The sequence below is a fragment of the Schistocerca nitens genome, chromosome 8 (assembly GCF_023898315.1).
Source record: "Schistocerca nitens isolate TAMUIC-IGC-003100 chromosome 8, iqSchNite1.1, whole genome shotgun sequence".
NCBI lineage: Eukaryota > Metazoa > Arthropoda > Insecta > Orthoptera > Acrididae > Schistocerca > Schistocerca nitens.
In genome coordinates, this window is record NC_064621.1 from 536,821,460 (window position 1) to 536,838,580 (window position 17,121).

General features: G+C 43.3%; 1 protein-coding gene across 1 annotated transcript in view; it reads right to left on the minus strand.

Annotated features, from left to right (window-relative positions):
• Positions 1 to 14,918, minus strand: part of LOC126199661 (uncharacterized) — a 113,636-nt gene extending 98,718 nt beyond the window's left edge. Inside the window, exon 1 of the mRNA XM_049936589.1 lies at positions 14,858 to 14,918. Coding sequence (XP_049792546.1) covers positions 14,858 to 14,918 — 61 coding nt within the window. The remainder of the gene's footprint in view (positions 1 to 14,857) is intronic.
• Positions 14,919 to 17,121: the final 2,203 nt, after the last annotated feature.

Consider the following 17,121-nt stretch of genomic DNA (forward strand, 5'->3'; position numbering starts at 1 on the left):
CTTCGAAGTTCCGCTTATCTTGCGTATACTGTACACACACACACACACACACACACACACACACATACACACTACCTCGTCACAAGTTGCTGTACATCGCATGATGTTCGTCACCCTTCATCACGTTCAAAAAATGGCTCTGAGCACTATGAGACTTAACATCTGTGGTCATCAGTCCTCTGGAACTTAGAACTACTTAAACCTAATTAACCTAAGGACATCACACACATCAATGCCCGAGGGAGGATTCAAACCTGCGACCGTAGCGGTCACGTGGTTCCAGACTGAAGCGCCTAGAACCGAACGGCCACACCGGCCGGCGTCAGTCACGTTGGCTGGCGCCATTGCAGCTGCCAATTGTAATAACGTTGCAATTTAATACACGTGTATTATTTTAAATCTCCGGTGCCAACTCGTTGCAGTGAGTACAAATACATACAGGGTGACACAGAAAAACGGGAACATTTCCACAATCCAATAAAACTAGAAGTGATGAAGGAAAGAAATTGCATTCATAGTAACTGAAACCTTACAACTTTGCATTTACGAAACATTGTTGACATTTATCATTTTTTTTAAATTACATCCTTTGGATGGCGTCCTCCTGTACGAACACATTCGTGAAATCTGCTGTTGAGATTCCTCAATGACGGCTGCAACATCTCAGCTGGGAGGCTGTGAACTGCATCCCGAATTCTCTGTTTTAACTCATCCAGGATTCTTGGTCGAGTCGTGTAGACTTTGCTCTTGAGGTAGCCCCCCCCACCCCACCCCACAAAAAAACAAAGAAAATCACAAACGGGTAAGTCTGGTGATCTAGGGAGTCAGCGAATCTTACCGAATCGTGAGATAACACGGTTGCCAAACAATCCTCGCACATATGCCATTGATTGCCGTGCTCCAACCTGTTGAAACCAGGCTTCATGAACGTTTACAAAGTTGTTCAATGGAGACGTAACGAAAGTTTGTAACATATCCACGTAACGATCAGCACTGACAATTATTGTGTTTCCCAGTTCATTTGCGAAAAAATACGGTCAAATAATCCCAAGTGATGAAACACCACACCATGGTGTCAGTTTACTAACGTGTAAAGGGCGCTCATGAACGTCAAAATGGTTCAAATGGCTCTAAGCACTATGGGACTTTTTATCTGAGGTCATCAGTCCCCTAGGCTTAGTACTACTTAAACCTAACTAACCTAAGGACATCACACACATCCATGCCCGAGGCAGGAATCGAACTTGCGGCTGTAGCAGCAGCGCGGTTCCGGACTGAAGCGCCTAGAACCGTTCGGCCACAATGGCCGGCTCATGAACGTCATTAGGATTTGTATTTGCCCAGCAACGGCAGTTCTATTTATTCACATAACCTGTGAGATGAAAATGTGCCTCATCTGACATCCACAACTTGTTTAGAAATTCATCGTCATTGTTTATTTTTGTTATGATTTGTTGACAGAATCCCAATCGTAACCGGTATTCGTTGTCATTCATTTGATGCACCATCTGTACTTCGTACGGATGAAATTTTATATCAAGTTGAAGAATTCTGCGAACAGTCTCCCGGGACATTACAACCACTGCTGCTAACTTACAAATTGAATGCCGTGGGCTCCATTAGCAGACTCGCGTACAAAATCAATGTGCGCTGGAAAACGCACACTTCTTTGACGTCCAGTCTCTTCTAAGTTATTAATCCAACATTTTATCGCGTGTTTCGACAGAACGGCATCATGAGGTCTAAATTGACTCCCTCTGTGCCGATACTAAACTATCATTCTTTTTATAAAACACTTTTATGGCTAACGCACGCTGTTGTCCGTTCCACTGATCCATGATTACTGAAATGGCGGACTGTTTATTCGCTAACTGTCACGAACCCGCAGTGTTGCCACCTGCTCATGGCTGCCACTACTCATTTCAAACATTCCCTTTATTCTGTGACACCCTGTATATTGTTTTCCGTGGGATATACCGAAACGCCATTCCAGCTTGATCCAGCGAAATTAAGCCCTGCTCGTGACTACGTGTTTTTTAATAAAGTTCTGAGAGATGAAAATAACGTACTAACCAAAACAACACCGTCTGTATAGAGAAAGGTCGGCGCATCATGGGAAAAAAGCTTTCTTGTGTTACCTTGTTGGAAGATAATGTCACACAGACGTCTAAGAGAGGGCACAGCCACTGATCTTCATACGTCTAAATTGTATCAAATGGTTCAAATGGCTCTGAGCACTATGGGACTCAACTGCTGTGGTCATAAGTCCCCTAGAACATAGAACTACTTAAACCTAACTAACCTAAGGACATCACACACATCCATGCCCGAGGCAGGATTCGAACCTGCGACCGTAGTGGTCGTGCGGTTCCAGACTGTAGCGCCTTTAACCGCTCGGCCACTCCGGCCGGCTAAATTGTATCTGCCGGTGTCGAAATTACTGGGTATTCGAACCAAATGTGATGGTGTTGTGTACACAATGGTACCCCCATACCATCATTTAAAGGTGTTGGGCCACTACAACGATGGTAAGCGTATTCTGGCAACGTAAGTTTTTGTCGGAGCCTGCACATATGGATGTGCCTACCATGGTGTACGGTTAACGAGAACTTGTCTTACGAGAATAAACAGTGCCACTAACGTGTCTAGCGTTGTCTTTGGATGCAGCACAGTCGGCGCGCTCTCCTCTACCGCCGTATCACGGGATGGTGCAACAATGGTCGCTTTGGTAACAGTCCATGCAGCTCCAAGCGTCGTCGCACTGTCCAGGTGGATATCTGTCTCATTGAAAACAAGCATATTCCCCTATACATGGTATATAATGTTCAAAAATGGGTAGGACAAGCACCTTAAAAGCCACTTCCTTCGTGGATGAGTTACATCTCCTAAAGATTCTTCCTACGAATCTGACTCTGGCATTTGCTTTTCCCATTACTTGTTTTATGTGGAGATTCCACTTAAGGTCGCTCTGGATAGTTACTCCTATATACTTTACGGTAGATGCTATTTCTAGCGGTTTGTCATCACTAGTGTAGATGTACAGTAGTTAATTTCTTTTCATATATATGCGCAATATGTTACATTTATTTACGTTCAGGGTCAACTGCCAGAGCCTGCACCATTCATCAATTCCTTGGATGTCATTCTACAAATCGTTATTATATTCTGGCGTTGCTGCTTTGTTACAGACACCCGCATCATCTGCGAACAGCCTTAGAGAGCATCCGACGCTTTCTACATCATCATTTGTACATATATTGCTAACTGTAAAGGTCCTATCACACTTCCTTATGGCACTCCGGAAATTAAGAGTTGAACTTTATCAGCAAGCAGGTCTTGAATCCAGTCACAAATCTGCTCCGATGCTCAATAAGCTTGTGTTTGCTCACTAAACGGCAGAGCGCGACGGTGTCAAATGCCTTCCCGACGTCAAGGAACACGGCATCAACCACAGCTCCATTATCTACGCCGCTGTGGGACTCGTGGAGGAGCAGAGCGAGCTGAGTTTCACAGGATCTCTATTTGCGGAATCCATGTTGATTTTTATAGAGGAGATTTTCCTTCTCCAAGAATGTCATAATTCTTTAGCATAAAACATGTTCCAGAAAATGAGACAACAGACTGACGTCAACGATATAGGTCTATCTGTTCTAAGGTCCTTCTTAAAAACGGGAATGACCTGCGCTCCTTTTCAGTCACTAGGTACCCTTTGTTGCTCAATCGATCTACGATAAATTACTGCTAGAAGGGGACCAAGTTATTTCGCTTAATCTTTGTAGAACCTTATAGGTATCTAATTTAGTCCCGACGCCTTTCCGCTACTAAGCGGCTGTAGTTATTTTTCTATTCCGCAATCGGTTACGTCAACATCTGTCGTTTCGACTTTCGTACGACGATTGAAAGTAGGAACCATGTTATGATCTTCCACGGTGAAACAATTTCGTAAGACCGGATTCAGTACTTGGGCCATCTGTCTGTTATCTTCCGTTTCGATACCAGTGTGGTCACCGAGTGAATGAATAGATGATTTTGACCCACCTACTGATTCTACATACGATGAAAACGCCTTAGAGTTTTTACTCAGATCGGTTGACAAAGTTTTACTTTCAAAGTCATTGAACGCTTCAAATACAACTTCATCATCATCATCATCATCATCATCACCATCATCATCCTGGATAGTTTCCAGGCTCTGGCTGGGTCTGTATGGAACATGCGCCTCTCCATCGTCTTCTGCCTTGCCACCATCTCTCCGTCTTCACCTTGGTCCAGTCTTCTTCTTTCTGGACGCGTTCCTCTACTCCTTTCAGCCATCTGTCTTTCAATCTTCCTCTTGGTCTCTTTCCTTCCAGTTTCATCTCGTGTATCCTCCTGGGTATCCTCTTCTCCTCTATTCCCTTAACGTGTCCATACCATCTCAGCCTTGATTTCTCTGTCTCCTCCTATAGTGGTTCCTACCATTTCTTAACCTGTCTATCTTTGTCGCTCCAATACTGTTTCTCAAGAATTTCATCTCGCTAGCTTGTACTTAGCTTTTCTCACTTCCTTTCATAACCAAGGTTTCTGGTGCATATGTCAGGACCGGGACATAGTACGATCGCTATATAACGTTTTTACTGATTTGGGGTACATCCTTGCTCCATATCAGGCTTCTGACACTCTTCCGAAACGCTTCTGCTGTTCTTCCCCGCACGTTTATTTCTCTGTCGTTTTTTCCATCTTCCTGTAGCAGGCTTCCTAGGTACGTGAAAATCTCCACTCTCCTCAATGGTTCCCCACCAATTGTTATGCCGGCCGGAGTGGCCGTGCGGTTCGAGGCGCTACAGTCTGGAACCGCGTGACCGCTACGGTCGCAGGTTCGAATCCTGCCTCGGGCATGGATGTGTGTGATGTTCTTAGGTTAGTTAGGTTTAAGTACTTCTAGGGGACTGATGACCACAGCAGTTAAGTCCCATAGTGCTCAGAGCCATTTGAACCATTTTTGAACGAATTGTTATTCCAGTTGTTCCTCTCTCCTTCTTTCTTGTTGTGATAATGGTTCAAATGGCTCTGAGCACTATGGGACTTAACTGCTGTGGTCATCAGTCCCCTAGAAGTACTTAAACCTAACTAACCTAAGGACATCACACACATCCATGCCCGAAGCAGGATTCGAACCTGCGACCGTAGCTGTCGCGCGGTTCCAGACTGTAGCGCCTAGAACAGCTCGGCCACTCCGGCCGGCTGTTGTGATAATCATCTCACTCTTACATGTACTAAATTTTATCCCATGTTCTTGTACTGTTCGTTCCCATACGTCCAACTGATCTTGTACTTCCCCCTCCTCAGTCCCCCAAATCATCAGATCACCTGCAAACACCATGGCTTTCATCTTCCTTTCACCAATTACTTCTGCTACTGTACTCATTATGTCATCCATCATTACGATAATGAGTAACGGCGAAAGTGCACTTCCCTGCCTCAAGCCATTCTTCTGTTCAGTCCAAACTGATCTCTCTCCTCCCACTTTCACAAGCTCACACTTCCATGGTACATTTCCCTTACCCTCCAAATAATCTGTTTTGCTACCCTTTCGTTCTCCAGGGCTTTCCACACTTTGCTTCTACGCAGACTATCATACGCTTTTTCAATGTCCAGGAAAGTCATTAGTAGATCTATTCCATATTCATAGTGCTGTTCCTGCAGTTGTCTTACAGCAAAAAATAGGTCCACTTTGGACATTCCTGTTCAAATACGACTTCTGAATGAAAAATGTGCTGCGCAGTCGTTTAGCTGCAAACCGAATGTAGATTGCATTTATGTGAACGTCGCAATCACAAACCCTGTCAGCACCAAAATAACACGAAGGGAGATCGAGCAATAGGGAATTTCAGGGCGAGCTCGAATTTCAAAACTACTCTACAATGATAAAATGCCAAACAGGAAAACGTGGTGCCGATGCCACGAAACCTGGAGTATGACGCAATGGAAGAATGTCATTTGGTCTGATGAGTCTTGGTTTACTCTGTTTCCATCTTCTGGCCGAGTCTATGTCCCAAGAGTGAAACATGACGGGGGTTCGATGATGATCTGGGCTGTCGTATAGTGATATTTCGTGGGCCCCACGGTTGCTCTGTAAGGTAGCATCATCGCCAAAGTTTATGTGACCATTTTGGCCGATCAAGTTCGTTCCATGGTACAAAGTTTGTTCCCTAATAGTAACGCTGAGTTCCAAAACGACACGGACCCTGTTCACATCTCGAATCGTCCAGGACTGGTTTTGTGAGCACGGGGATGAACTGTCGCATCCCTCCCAGCTACCACAGTTACGAAATATCAGTAGTATTGAGCCTACCTTGCAGATAAGAGTACGTGACCGCTATCCACCTCCATTATTTTTATTTCAGCTTGCCACTACTTTGCAAGAAAATGGTATAGGTTTCGCTGGAAAGCCGTATAGGACCTGTATTTATCCATTCCAAGACGACCGAAAGCTGTTGGGAATGCCAACCGTTCTCCAACAACGTACGAGGCGTGCTTTTTAAGTAAGTACCGTTTTGAAATGAAAATAAAACAAGTAGGCTTTTCTTATCAATTTCATTTTTACATGAAAGCCTGAACTTTAATCCACTTTTCTGTAGTAAGGCACTTATCTTCGAATACTATCCCCGCAAAAATCTGACGCCTGAGCATTAGTTTCGATAATTTAAATGTTTTGTAAAAATTGCATAAAGCACACTTCTTGACATTTGAGAAAACTCATCACATAACGTCGAAAGAGTAAAGAATTTCTTCTCTCTCACTTTTTCATCACTTTTCTGCACCAGATCGTCAGTAATGATCGAAGGTCGCCCACATCGTTCGTTATTATGCACGGCTGTACCGTCATCTTTAAAATATATTACCTATTTTCGCAACATACCATCGCTCATAAATGTCAAAATGTGTGCTTTATGTGATTGTTACGAACTTTTAAATTATGGAAAGTTCTGCTAAGGTGGCAGACTTCTACATCTACATCTACGTGATTACGCTGCTAATTACAATAAAGTGCCTGGCAGAGGGTTCAATGAACCATCTTCAAGCGGTCTCTCTACCGCTCCACTCTCGAACGGCGCGCGGGAAAAACGAGCACTTAAATTTTTCTGTGCTAGCCCATATTTCTCTTATTTTATCGTGATGATCATTTCTCCCTATGTAGATGGGTGCCAAAAGAATGTTTTCTCAATCGGAGGAGAAAACTGGTGACTGAAATTTCATGACAAGATCCCTTCGCAACGAAAAACGCCTTTGTTTTAATGATTGCCACTCCAATTCACGTATCATTTCTGTGGCACTCTCTCCCCTACTTCGCGATAACACAAAACGAGCTGCCCTTATTTGTACTTTTTCGATGTCATCCGTCAGTCCCATCTGAATCGGATCCCACACCACACAGCAATCCTGAATAGGGCGCACAAGCCTGGTGTAATCAGTCTCTTTAGTAGACCTGTTGCACCTTCTAAGTGTTCTGCCAATGAATCGCAGTCTTTGGTTGGCTCTACCCACAACATTATCTATGTCCACCTGGATGCTATTTACAGCTGATTGTACGACATGATAAGTATCTTAATATCGGTTGGAATTATCCAGAAAGTTAGATTGAAGTACGAGCTTTCAGATAAAAATAAAATTGAAAAGGAAAGTCTACTTGTTTTACTTTTATTTCAAAACGGTGCTGCCTTAAAAAACACGCCTCGTATTAGGCAGAGTTATGTGTTGTGGTGAGTTGTTCACATATTTTTGTCTACCCTATGTGTATAGGATGAGACACCTAACTTTTTTATCTGACATGTATTTTGACCACTTTAGGATGTTTGTAATGCTGCAAACGTGTGTGCACCGGTTACAGGAGGTGCACCGCGCAGTCGCATTGTGCTGCGTGATCCAGGCTGTCAAGGGACGGACGCGTGCCGGCACGCACTAATTGCTGCCACAGTAGCCGCCATGAGACGACGTGACAGAGCCTGCGTGTGGTGCGCACAATTACGCTGCTAGGTTGGTACTGCTGTTGCACAGTCCCCAAGCCCACATGCTGCTCCCTTCACGGGCACACAGAGAATATCATTACACAGTCGCAGGGGGTTTGCAATGTCAGCTCATGGACCTATAAGACCATGGACAGAATCCACTACACCAGTGGTTCTCAGTCTCTTACATTCCACCGCCTTTTTCTGTCTTGGAATACTAACCAGTGATCCCTCCCACCCCCCGCCCCCTCATCAAATCCTGTCTCATTTCTTTCTGATATAAAAGCAGTCGTATATCTTGTATTGACTCCTTGCCATATTGCCGCAATCGTAAATGGGAAAATGGAGAAGTTTTCAGGCACAATAACTTCGAATGTGACACTTTTTGATATAAGGTGTATGTATTTATTTAGACCTATGCGTTCTACAACTAACTAAGGCTTTTTAGGCCATTATTGACCGTTTAACTTTACTGAAAAGAAGCACTCTAGGTTACTGCCATGGAACGGGGACACAAAGGTGTTCACATAAATAAATGGAAAAGGTGCTTCAAGTACGTGCGATCGTTCGTTTCTGTTTTCAGATTTTACTGTTCTTGATGGCTTTGACAGATAGTACACATAATGCTTGATGCTAACGAGATGCATCGACAGTGCGGTAGGATTATTCTATTATTCTCGTCAGATTTTGTAGGTTCTTTTTGTCGAATCCGAAAGTTGTTTTCTACCGCCGCCATATACCATGTCACAATTATCATATTAAAGAGTAACCGCCTTCAGCCACAAATTGTGGTTTCATTAAAAAGAACGATGCATTTCAATCCCTGGGGCTCATTTTCAGGCGCTTTAACAATCTAGATCAACTTTATATTTCGTTTAATTCTGGGCCTGGAATGATCACATTGTTATATTACAAAATGCCACTTTATGAAATATAAGTTCATAAAGGTAAGGAACTCACTGTTTCCAGCAGTAAGTATATGTTTATGGAGATTGCTTATGTACAAATACACACTTTCTATTACACAGCACATTTGCAGAAATATTTTGACACACCACATTTTCTTTTTCAAGCAAAATTAAAAAGAAGTCAAAAAATTCGACTGTGATGATGCTGCAGTTTTTATGAAATGGTTACATTATTAATTACTTGTTTGTAAGGAAAAAAAGAAATTTTTAAAATTACTGAAAAAATTGCGACTGCTAAACTCTGTTTGTTCATTCAACAAGTTTTCAGAAGCTTTTTCTTTATGTAAGATTATTTCTAATTGCTCTATCAGATCAAAATTTTTACCATTGTCTTATGTATGGAGTACAGTTAAGCCGTTATGGATCTCACTTAGTCTGTATCTGTTAAGGTACATGTGGTTAGCTATTGCAGAATTGCCAAAGTTGTTAAATCTAAAGGCTTCAGTGTGTTCTTTGTAACGTGTATGGAAAGTTCTTCCTGTTTTGCCTATGTATAATGCAGGACAGCTGTACAGTGTGGTTTATACACTACACTTTTTTCTGTTATTGAAGTGTTTATGTTTACTGTGTAGGGTAAGTGGTATCCCAGTATGTTGCTCGTGGAGAAAGAAATTTTAATACTGAGCTGCGTCTAAATAGGGAATGCTTATTAATCTATGTGCAGTGTCTGATGTTCCTTCTGTACTACTTCCATTACTGATGTTAACCTGTATTTTGTTTGGTAGTTTGCCAATTGACTTTCAGAATATACATTATTTCTTGCAGTTGTTTCGATGGTAATAATTTCTTGTGTTAGTGTTTTGGGTTTTAATGGTAATGTGTGTGCTCCATAACAGCTTAACTGTACTCCATACAGAAAACAAAAGTAAAAAACTTGATCTGCTAGAGCAATAATTTCACATAAAGAAGAAGCTTCTGAAAACTTGTTGAATGAAGAAACAGAGTCTAGCAGCCACCATCTTGTGTACGAAAATGTGCTACGTCAAAATGTTTCTGCAAATGTGGTGTTTAATAGAAAGTGTGTATGTGTACATAAACGTTCTCCAAAACCATGTACCTACTATTAGAAACAGTAAGTTACTTTTCGATTTATCATGGCTTTATAATCTTATATTTTATCATGTGGCATTTTTTAATATTATAGTCCTAGTATTAAACGAAATCTCAAGTTGATGTAGACTGTCAAAGCGCCTGAAGATGAGCCCCCAAGTCTCGAAATGCATCGTGCAATTTAATAATACGTACGATTTGTGACTGAAATCGGTTATTCTTTATTATTACGAAAGTAATACAGTCACGGAAGGAACACTGCAAACAACTCTCACTTTTGAAACTTCCTGACAGATTAAAACTGTGTGCCCGACCGAGACTCGAACTCGGGACCTTTGCCTTCCGCGGGCAAGTGCTCAACCAACTGAGCTACCGAAGCACGACTCACGCCCGGTACTCACAGCTTTACTTCTGCCAGTACCTCGTCTCCTACCTTCCAAACTTTACAGAAGCTCTCCTGCGAACCTTGCAGAACTAGCACTCCTGAAAGAAAGGATATTGCGGAGACATGGCTTAGCCACAGCCTGGGGGATGTTTCCAGAATGAGATTTTCACTCTGCAGCGGAGTGTGCGCTGATATGAAACTTCCTGGCAGATTAAAACTGTGTGCCCGACCGAGACTCGAACTCGGGACCTAGGCAAAGGTCCCGAGTTCGAGTCTCGGTCGGGCACACAGTTTTAATCTGCCAGGAAGTTTCATATCAGCGCACACTCCGCTGCAGAGTGAAAATCTCATTCTGGAACTCTCACTTTTAGTTTCATTTATTCTTGTCTCATTTCAAGGTTTAGTTCTACTGTCTTCGGGTCTTATAGTAATGTTAATGCTGCTTTCGAGGAACTGCTCGACCACTGCAGCCCAAGTTTTCGACTTCCTGTTACGCAGTCATTGTTCCAGCTGGACTGCTGGTAGCACTTTGGAACTCACGAGTTAGTCCTTCCTCTGATTTCATATGACCTTTCAACAACCATCCACTGCAACGCTCGAAGACTCCTGCCCATTAGTAAGTGAGGTGTGCTTGGTTGCTGCGGTTGTTCCTTCGCGCTTCCATTTCAGAATTACCATCAACAGTCGACTTGCTCAGCTTTATAAGGGTTTAAATATCCCCTATGGATATGTTACTCAGGTGACATCCCATGGTTAATCCACTTTGTAAGTCAGAGCTCTGTCTACCGACCAGTTCTGTTTCTCTACTGCCTGCTTTTACACAAGCGGGTCCGCTTGTCTTGACATCTACTGGTCAATTCCGCATTAGGTAAGGATGTCTGGATACTTTTGATCAGACAGTGTATGTGGACAGCAGCTACCAAGCTTCTGTCTGTCAAACGTTGCTGTTAGAAATACCGTACAGGGCGTGCGTCGAAGTTGAGAGGTGGACACGCGCGAACAGTGGCTCATTTAAGATGATGATCATCCGTCCACACAGCCATAATACCTCTGTATTTATGTAATTGACACATTTCTGTCATTATTCTACTCGTATGACTATTACGTAGGGTAAGATTATGCACCTATTCCTAATTACAACCTGCGCGTCACTACGTTAATGAAATATTCAGAAAACTTTGAATGAAATTGAGCCACTAAATCTGTTTCCAGTAATGATGATGTTTGCACTAACTAAACATTAATTTTCTTACTCATTTAACTGGATCAACAATTAAACAATTACTGAGGACTTAAAATTTTGAAATCAGAAAGTAACCAGCGCTATTCAAGTAATCTGCAGTTTTTTTTTTTCTACGCGTTACTCGGACACAAATTTGTCGTGCTTGGCTCTGAGCACTATGGGACTTAACTTCTGAGGTCATCAGTCGCCTAGAACTTAGAACTACTTAAACCTAACTAACCTAAGTACACACACACATCTATGCCCGAGGCAGGATTCGAACCTGCAACCGTTGCGGTCGCGCGGTTCCAGACGGTAGCGCCTAGAACCGCTCGACCACTCCGGCCGGCCTTCGTGCTTGTTGAACGTTTTTGGTGACTCCGTGATTTCACTGAACTGAGCTTGTGACTTGGTGTGGAGAATCTTGACGCTGAATCATTGTTCTCAACAGTAACTGTTTTGTGTGTCGATAAGAAAATGTGACTGTAACAGTTCTGGTCACGTTTGGCGGTGCAAATCTGTAACGATCAGTGTTACTGTATCGTGCTGCATGCACAATGTAGTGTGAATGCAGCACGATATTTAAATAATTCTTGTACACATTATAGTATCTGAGTTTTTGAAAATTTAACAAGAAGTGATATTACATCGAAGTACAGTAGTACTGGGAAATTTATGTCTTGCTCAGATTTAAAAAAAAAAAAAAGAAAAGAAAAAAAGAAAAAAAAACACTCCGTCTACAGGCCACAAGAGGCCCATCGGTACCATCTGACCGCCGTGTCATCCTCAGGGGAGGATAGGGATAGGAGGGGCATGGGGTCAGCACACCGCTCTCCCGGTCGTTATGATGGTATCCTAGAACGAAGCCGCTACTATTCGGTCTTCTTGCTCAGATAACTTCCGTTTATTTCTGAATAATGTGAGCTACTGCTGGGATGGTCAAATAATTATGCAGTGCTATTTTCCACAATGGACTCGCGACCATTTTGTTTTCTAGTAATTATTCTTTTTCATAGCATTTTTGGGAAAAGGTGAGCACCTCTACCATTTACACCTCTTTGTGACATACCTTAGATGTAACTAAAACCTGAAGGTACTGTTCTTCTTAAAGATTAGCAGGAAAAGAGACTACGATTTTTAGCAATAGGTGTACATAACTCATCTTGTTTCGGCTGTACTGATCCCATAACCTTATTTCGAAAATTTTAGATGTAAAGTCACACTGTCATTTTTACTTATCCAGTCGGGGTGTTGCATTGTTACAGCGATGGGTGTTAGTGGGGTCCACCCAATCTTAGTGTCACTTGTACAGCTGACTGGGATCTATCGAACGAAACTTTTCCAAGTCAATCTCAAATCTGTAAAGACGACAATGGGGCACACCTGACCTAGATACAAAGGGTGGACAAAAATAAAGAAACGCTACTAACTCAACAGGTTGCAGTGCATAGTACGGTTTGGGAAACCAGCTGCCATTCAAAACAGCTTACAGTCATCTCAGAATGGGTAAATACAGGTCCAATACGGTTTTTGAAGGATTCTTATACCACTTTTGCTGCAAAATAGTGGCAATTTCGGGTGAGGATGATGGAAGTGGATAGCAATCACGTACCGTTCTCTCCACAGTAGACCACAAAGTCTGAGTGACTGTGGAGGCCACAGGAGACGCGACAATTCATCCTCGTGGTCACAAAACCAGCCCTGGACAATGCGAGCTGTGTGAACAGGGGCCCTGTCGTGTGGGAATATAGTATGTGCTATGGGGTATGGGGTAGACTTGATCCGCCATAACAGTCACATAATCCTTGCCAATAATGCGACCTTGCAGTGAAACCGTGGAACCCAGGGAACACCACAGTACAGCTGCCAAGACCTTCGCCGATTCACCGCCGTATTTGACGCTTGGGACGTCAACTTGGTCAGAAGTTGTAAACAGTGCGAAACAAGGCTTATCACACCAAATGATATTATTGCGTTTTTCCACAGCTCAGCTTTTATGACTTCTGCACCGCGTTTTCCTGTTACGGGCAATTGCATCACTGTGGGGTGGTCTGAAATTGCAGCACGCCCTGAAAATCTTAGCTTCTGAAGTTCCCTTCGTGTAGTTTCGCTGCTGACAGAATGCGCGAGTGCGACATTCTGTTCTGCAGTGACTTTTGCAGCTGTCGTCGCCTTATTTTTCGTATCCTCTTCAATAGCCGTTTATAACGACCAAACTTTTTTCCGCTTTCCACCAGACACTTGAGCTTCTTTGGTTACGGAAGTACTCCCCCCATATAAGCACCAACAATTTTCCTACGTTCGAATCACTCAGATCCGACGTAATGCACTCACAACTTCACAGAGAACTGTTCTCGTCGCAACTGACGCAACGTGTTGAGGACATTACACAGTTGCCGTTCACGGTGAAATACAGCAGTGCAACCAACAGGATTGGCTAGCACCTACATACACCGTACGTTCAGGAATGTATATTATGCAGTGTTTCCATATTTTTGTTCAACCCCGTATTGCTTTTCTTAAAATTTGACCCGCCAGGTTAGCCGAGAGAGCTAATGCGCTGCTTCCTGGGCTCGAGTATGCGCGCCAGCCCCGGTTCGAATCCGCCTGGCAGCTTAACGACGGAGGTCGGTGTGCCGGCCAGCCTGGATGTGGTTTTTAGGTGGTTTTCCGCATCCCACTAGGTGAATACCGGGCTGGTCCCCACGTTCCGCCTGAGTTACACGGCTCGCAGACATCTGAACACATTTACACTATTCCATGGATTACACTAGACACAGACAATTGGGGTACATTACTTCCATCCTGGGGGGTACGGGGTGGTGGCAGGAAGGGCATCCGGCCACCCCTTAAATTAACCTTGCCAATTCCGATTAACCATTCCGACCCTGCGTCATTGCGGGAAAAAGGCACAAGGAAAAGAAATAAAGAAAAGAATTCCTTTTCTTAAAGTTTAGTAGGAGAGAAAACCATCATTTTAGGAGTAGGTGTATATTCGTCACCTCGGTTCATCTGCACAGAAGCGACTGCCTCATTTCCGAAATTTTAGATTTGCAGTCACACGATAATTGTGATATAAGCAATTGGGGTGCAGGACTGTTACATCACTGGGCAGTATTCGGGCCCATCCGACGTTACTTTCGCTTGTATTGAGCTTTCAACGTCCAGTACAGCGGCGTGGGATCAATTAATCAAAACTTTTGCAAGCTAGTCGCGTATTTGTAAAGACGACAGTGAGATGTACCTGACCTAGAGAAGCCCAACCTTATCTGTGATGGTATGCAGTCGTGCGCTGCAGCCTGCATGCCGGAAGGACCGCGTCAACAGGGGATGCGCTCTCCGCTTCCTTTCGTCGTGTCACTTCGTAATTGTAAGTACAGTGAAAATGTACTTTTCTCGGAAAACATCATTCAGGTTTGAATTTGACAGCAACATTCTTCGCATATTTCCATTATTCTTTTGGAATTGGTTGAAGGAGGAGGAGAAGGAGATTAGTGTTTAACGTGCCGTCGACAACGAGGTCATTAGAGACGGAGCGCAAGCTAGGGTGAGGGAAGGATGGGGAAGGAAATCGGCCGTGCCCTTTCAAAGGAACCATCCCGGCATTTGCCTGAAGCGATTTAGGGAAATCACGGAAAACCTAAATCAGGATGGCCGGAGACGGGGTTGAACCGTCGTCCTCCCGAATGCGTGGTATTGGTTGAAAAAAAAAAATCTGAATGATGAGGAATTTTTTTGGTGTTTAAATTAATAACGTTACACAAAGTGTATTTGTGAAGTGTATCAATGCTAAAGGCTGTGAAAGAATAGTACAAAATACGAGCAGTACCGTTTAATTTAAGATCGATGGTGGTTCAATAGGCGAATTTGTAGGGTTCTGCCCACTCGTCTCTTATAGGGTGCCTCAAGGATGCCGATTTCTCGGATAGCTATAAAACAATGCAAGGAAATCACATTACATCTACATCCACATGATTACTCTGCAATTCACATTTAAGTGCTTGGCAGAGAGTTCATCGAACCACATAGTATCTCTCTACCATTCCACTCCCGAACAGCGTGCGGGAAAAACGAACTCCTAAACCTTTCTGTTCAAGCTCTGATTTCTCTTATTTTATTTTGATGATCATTGCTACCTATGTAGTTTGGACTCAACAAAATATTTTCGCATTCGGAAGAGAAAGTTGGTGACTGAAATTTCGTAAATAGATCTCGCTGCGACGAAAAACGTCTTTACTTTAATGACTTCCATCCCAACTCGCGTATCATATCTGCCACACGCTCTCCCCTATTACGTGATAATACAAAACGAGCTGCCCTATTTTGCACCCTTTCGATGTCCTCCGTCAATCCCACCTGGTAAGGATCCCACACTGCGCAACAATATTCTAACAGAGGACGAACGAGTGTAGTGTAAGCTGTCTCCTTAGTGGACTTGTTGCATCTTCTAAGTGTCCTGCCAATGAAACGCAACCTTTGGCTCGCCTTCCCCACAATATTATCTATGTGGTCTTTCCAACTGAAGTTGTTCGTAATTTTAACACCCAGGTACTTAGTTGAATTGACAGCCTTGAGAATTGTACTATTTATCGAGTAATCGAATTCCAACAGATTTCTTTTGGAACTCATGTGGATCACCTCGCACTTTTCGTTATTTAGCGTCAACTGCCACCTGCCACACCATACAGCAATCTTTTCTAAATCGCTTTGCAGCTGATACTGGTCTTCGGATGACCTTACTAGACGGTAAATTACAGCATCATCTGCGAACAACCTAAGAGAGCTGCTCAGATTGTCACCCAGGTCATTTATATAGATCAGTAACAGCAGACGTCCCAGGACGCTTCCCTGGGGAACACCTGATATCACTTCAGTTTTACTCGATGATTTGCCGTCTGTTACTACGAACTGCGACCTTCCTGAGTGGAAATCACGAATCCAGTCGCACAACTGAGACGATACCCCAAAGGCCCGCAGCTTGATTAGAAGTCGCTTGTGAGGAACGGTGTCAAAAGCTTTCCGGAAATCTAGAAATACGGAATCAACTTGAGATCCCCTGTCGATAGCGGCCATTACTTCGTGCGAATAAAGAGCTACCTGCGTTGCACAAGAACGATGTTTTCTGAAACCATGCTGATTACGTATCAATAGATCGTTCCCTTCGAGGTGATTCATAAGGTTTGCATACAGTATATGCTCCAAAACCCTACTGCAAACCGACGTCAATGGTATAGGTCTGTAGTTCGATGGATTACTCCTACTACCCTTCTTAAACACTGGTGCGACCTGCGAAATTTTCCAATCTGTAGGTACAGATCTGTCGGTGAGCGAGCGGTTGGTTATGATTGCTAAGTAGGGAGCTATTGTATTAGCGTCATCTGAAAGGAATATTAATGGTTTTTATTACAATAAAATAGATAGACAATACTTAACTACTGGCGACATGCAAATAATCAGTGTCTATCGCTATATACTATGTGGTTTCTAGTCCGTGTCTGCTAGTGTCTG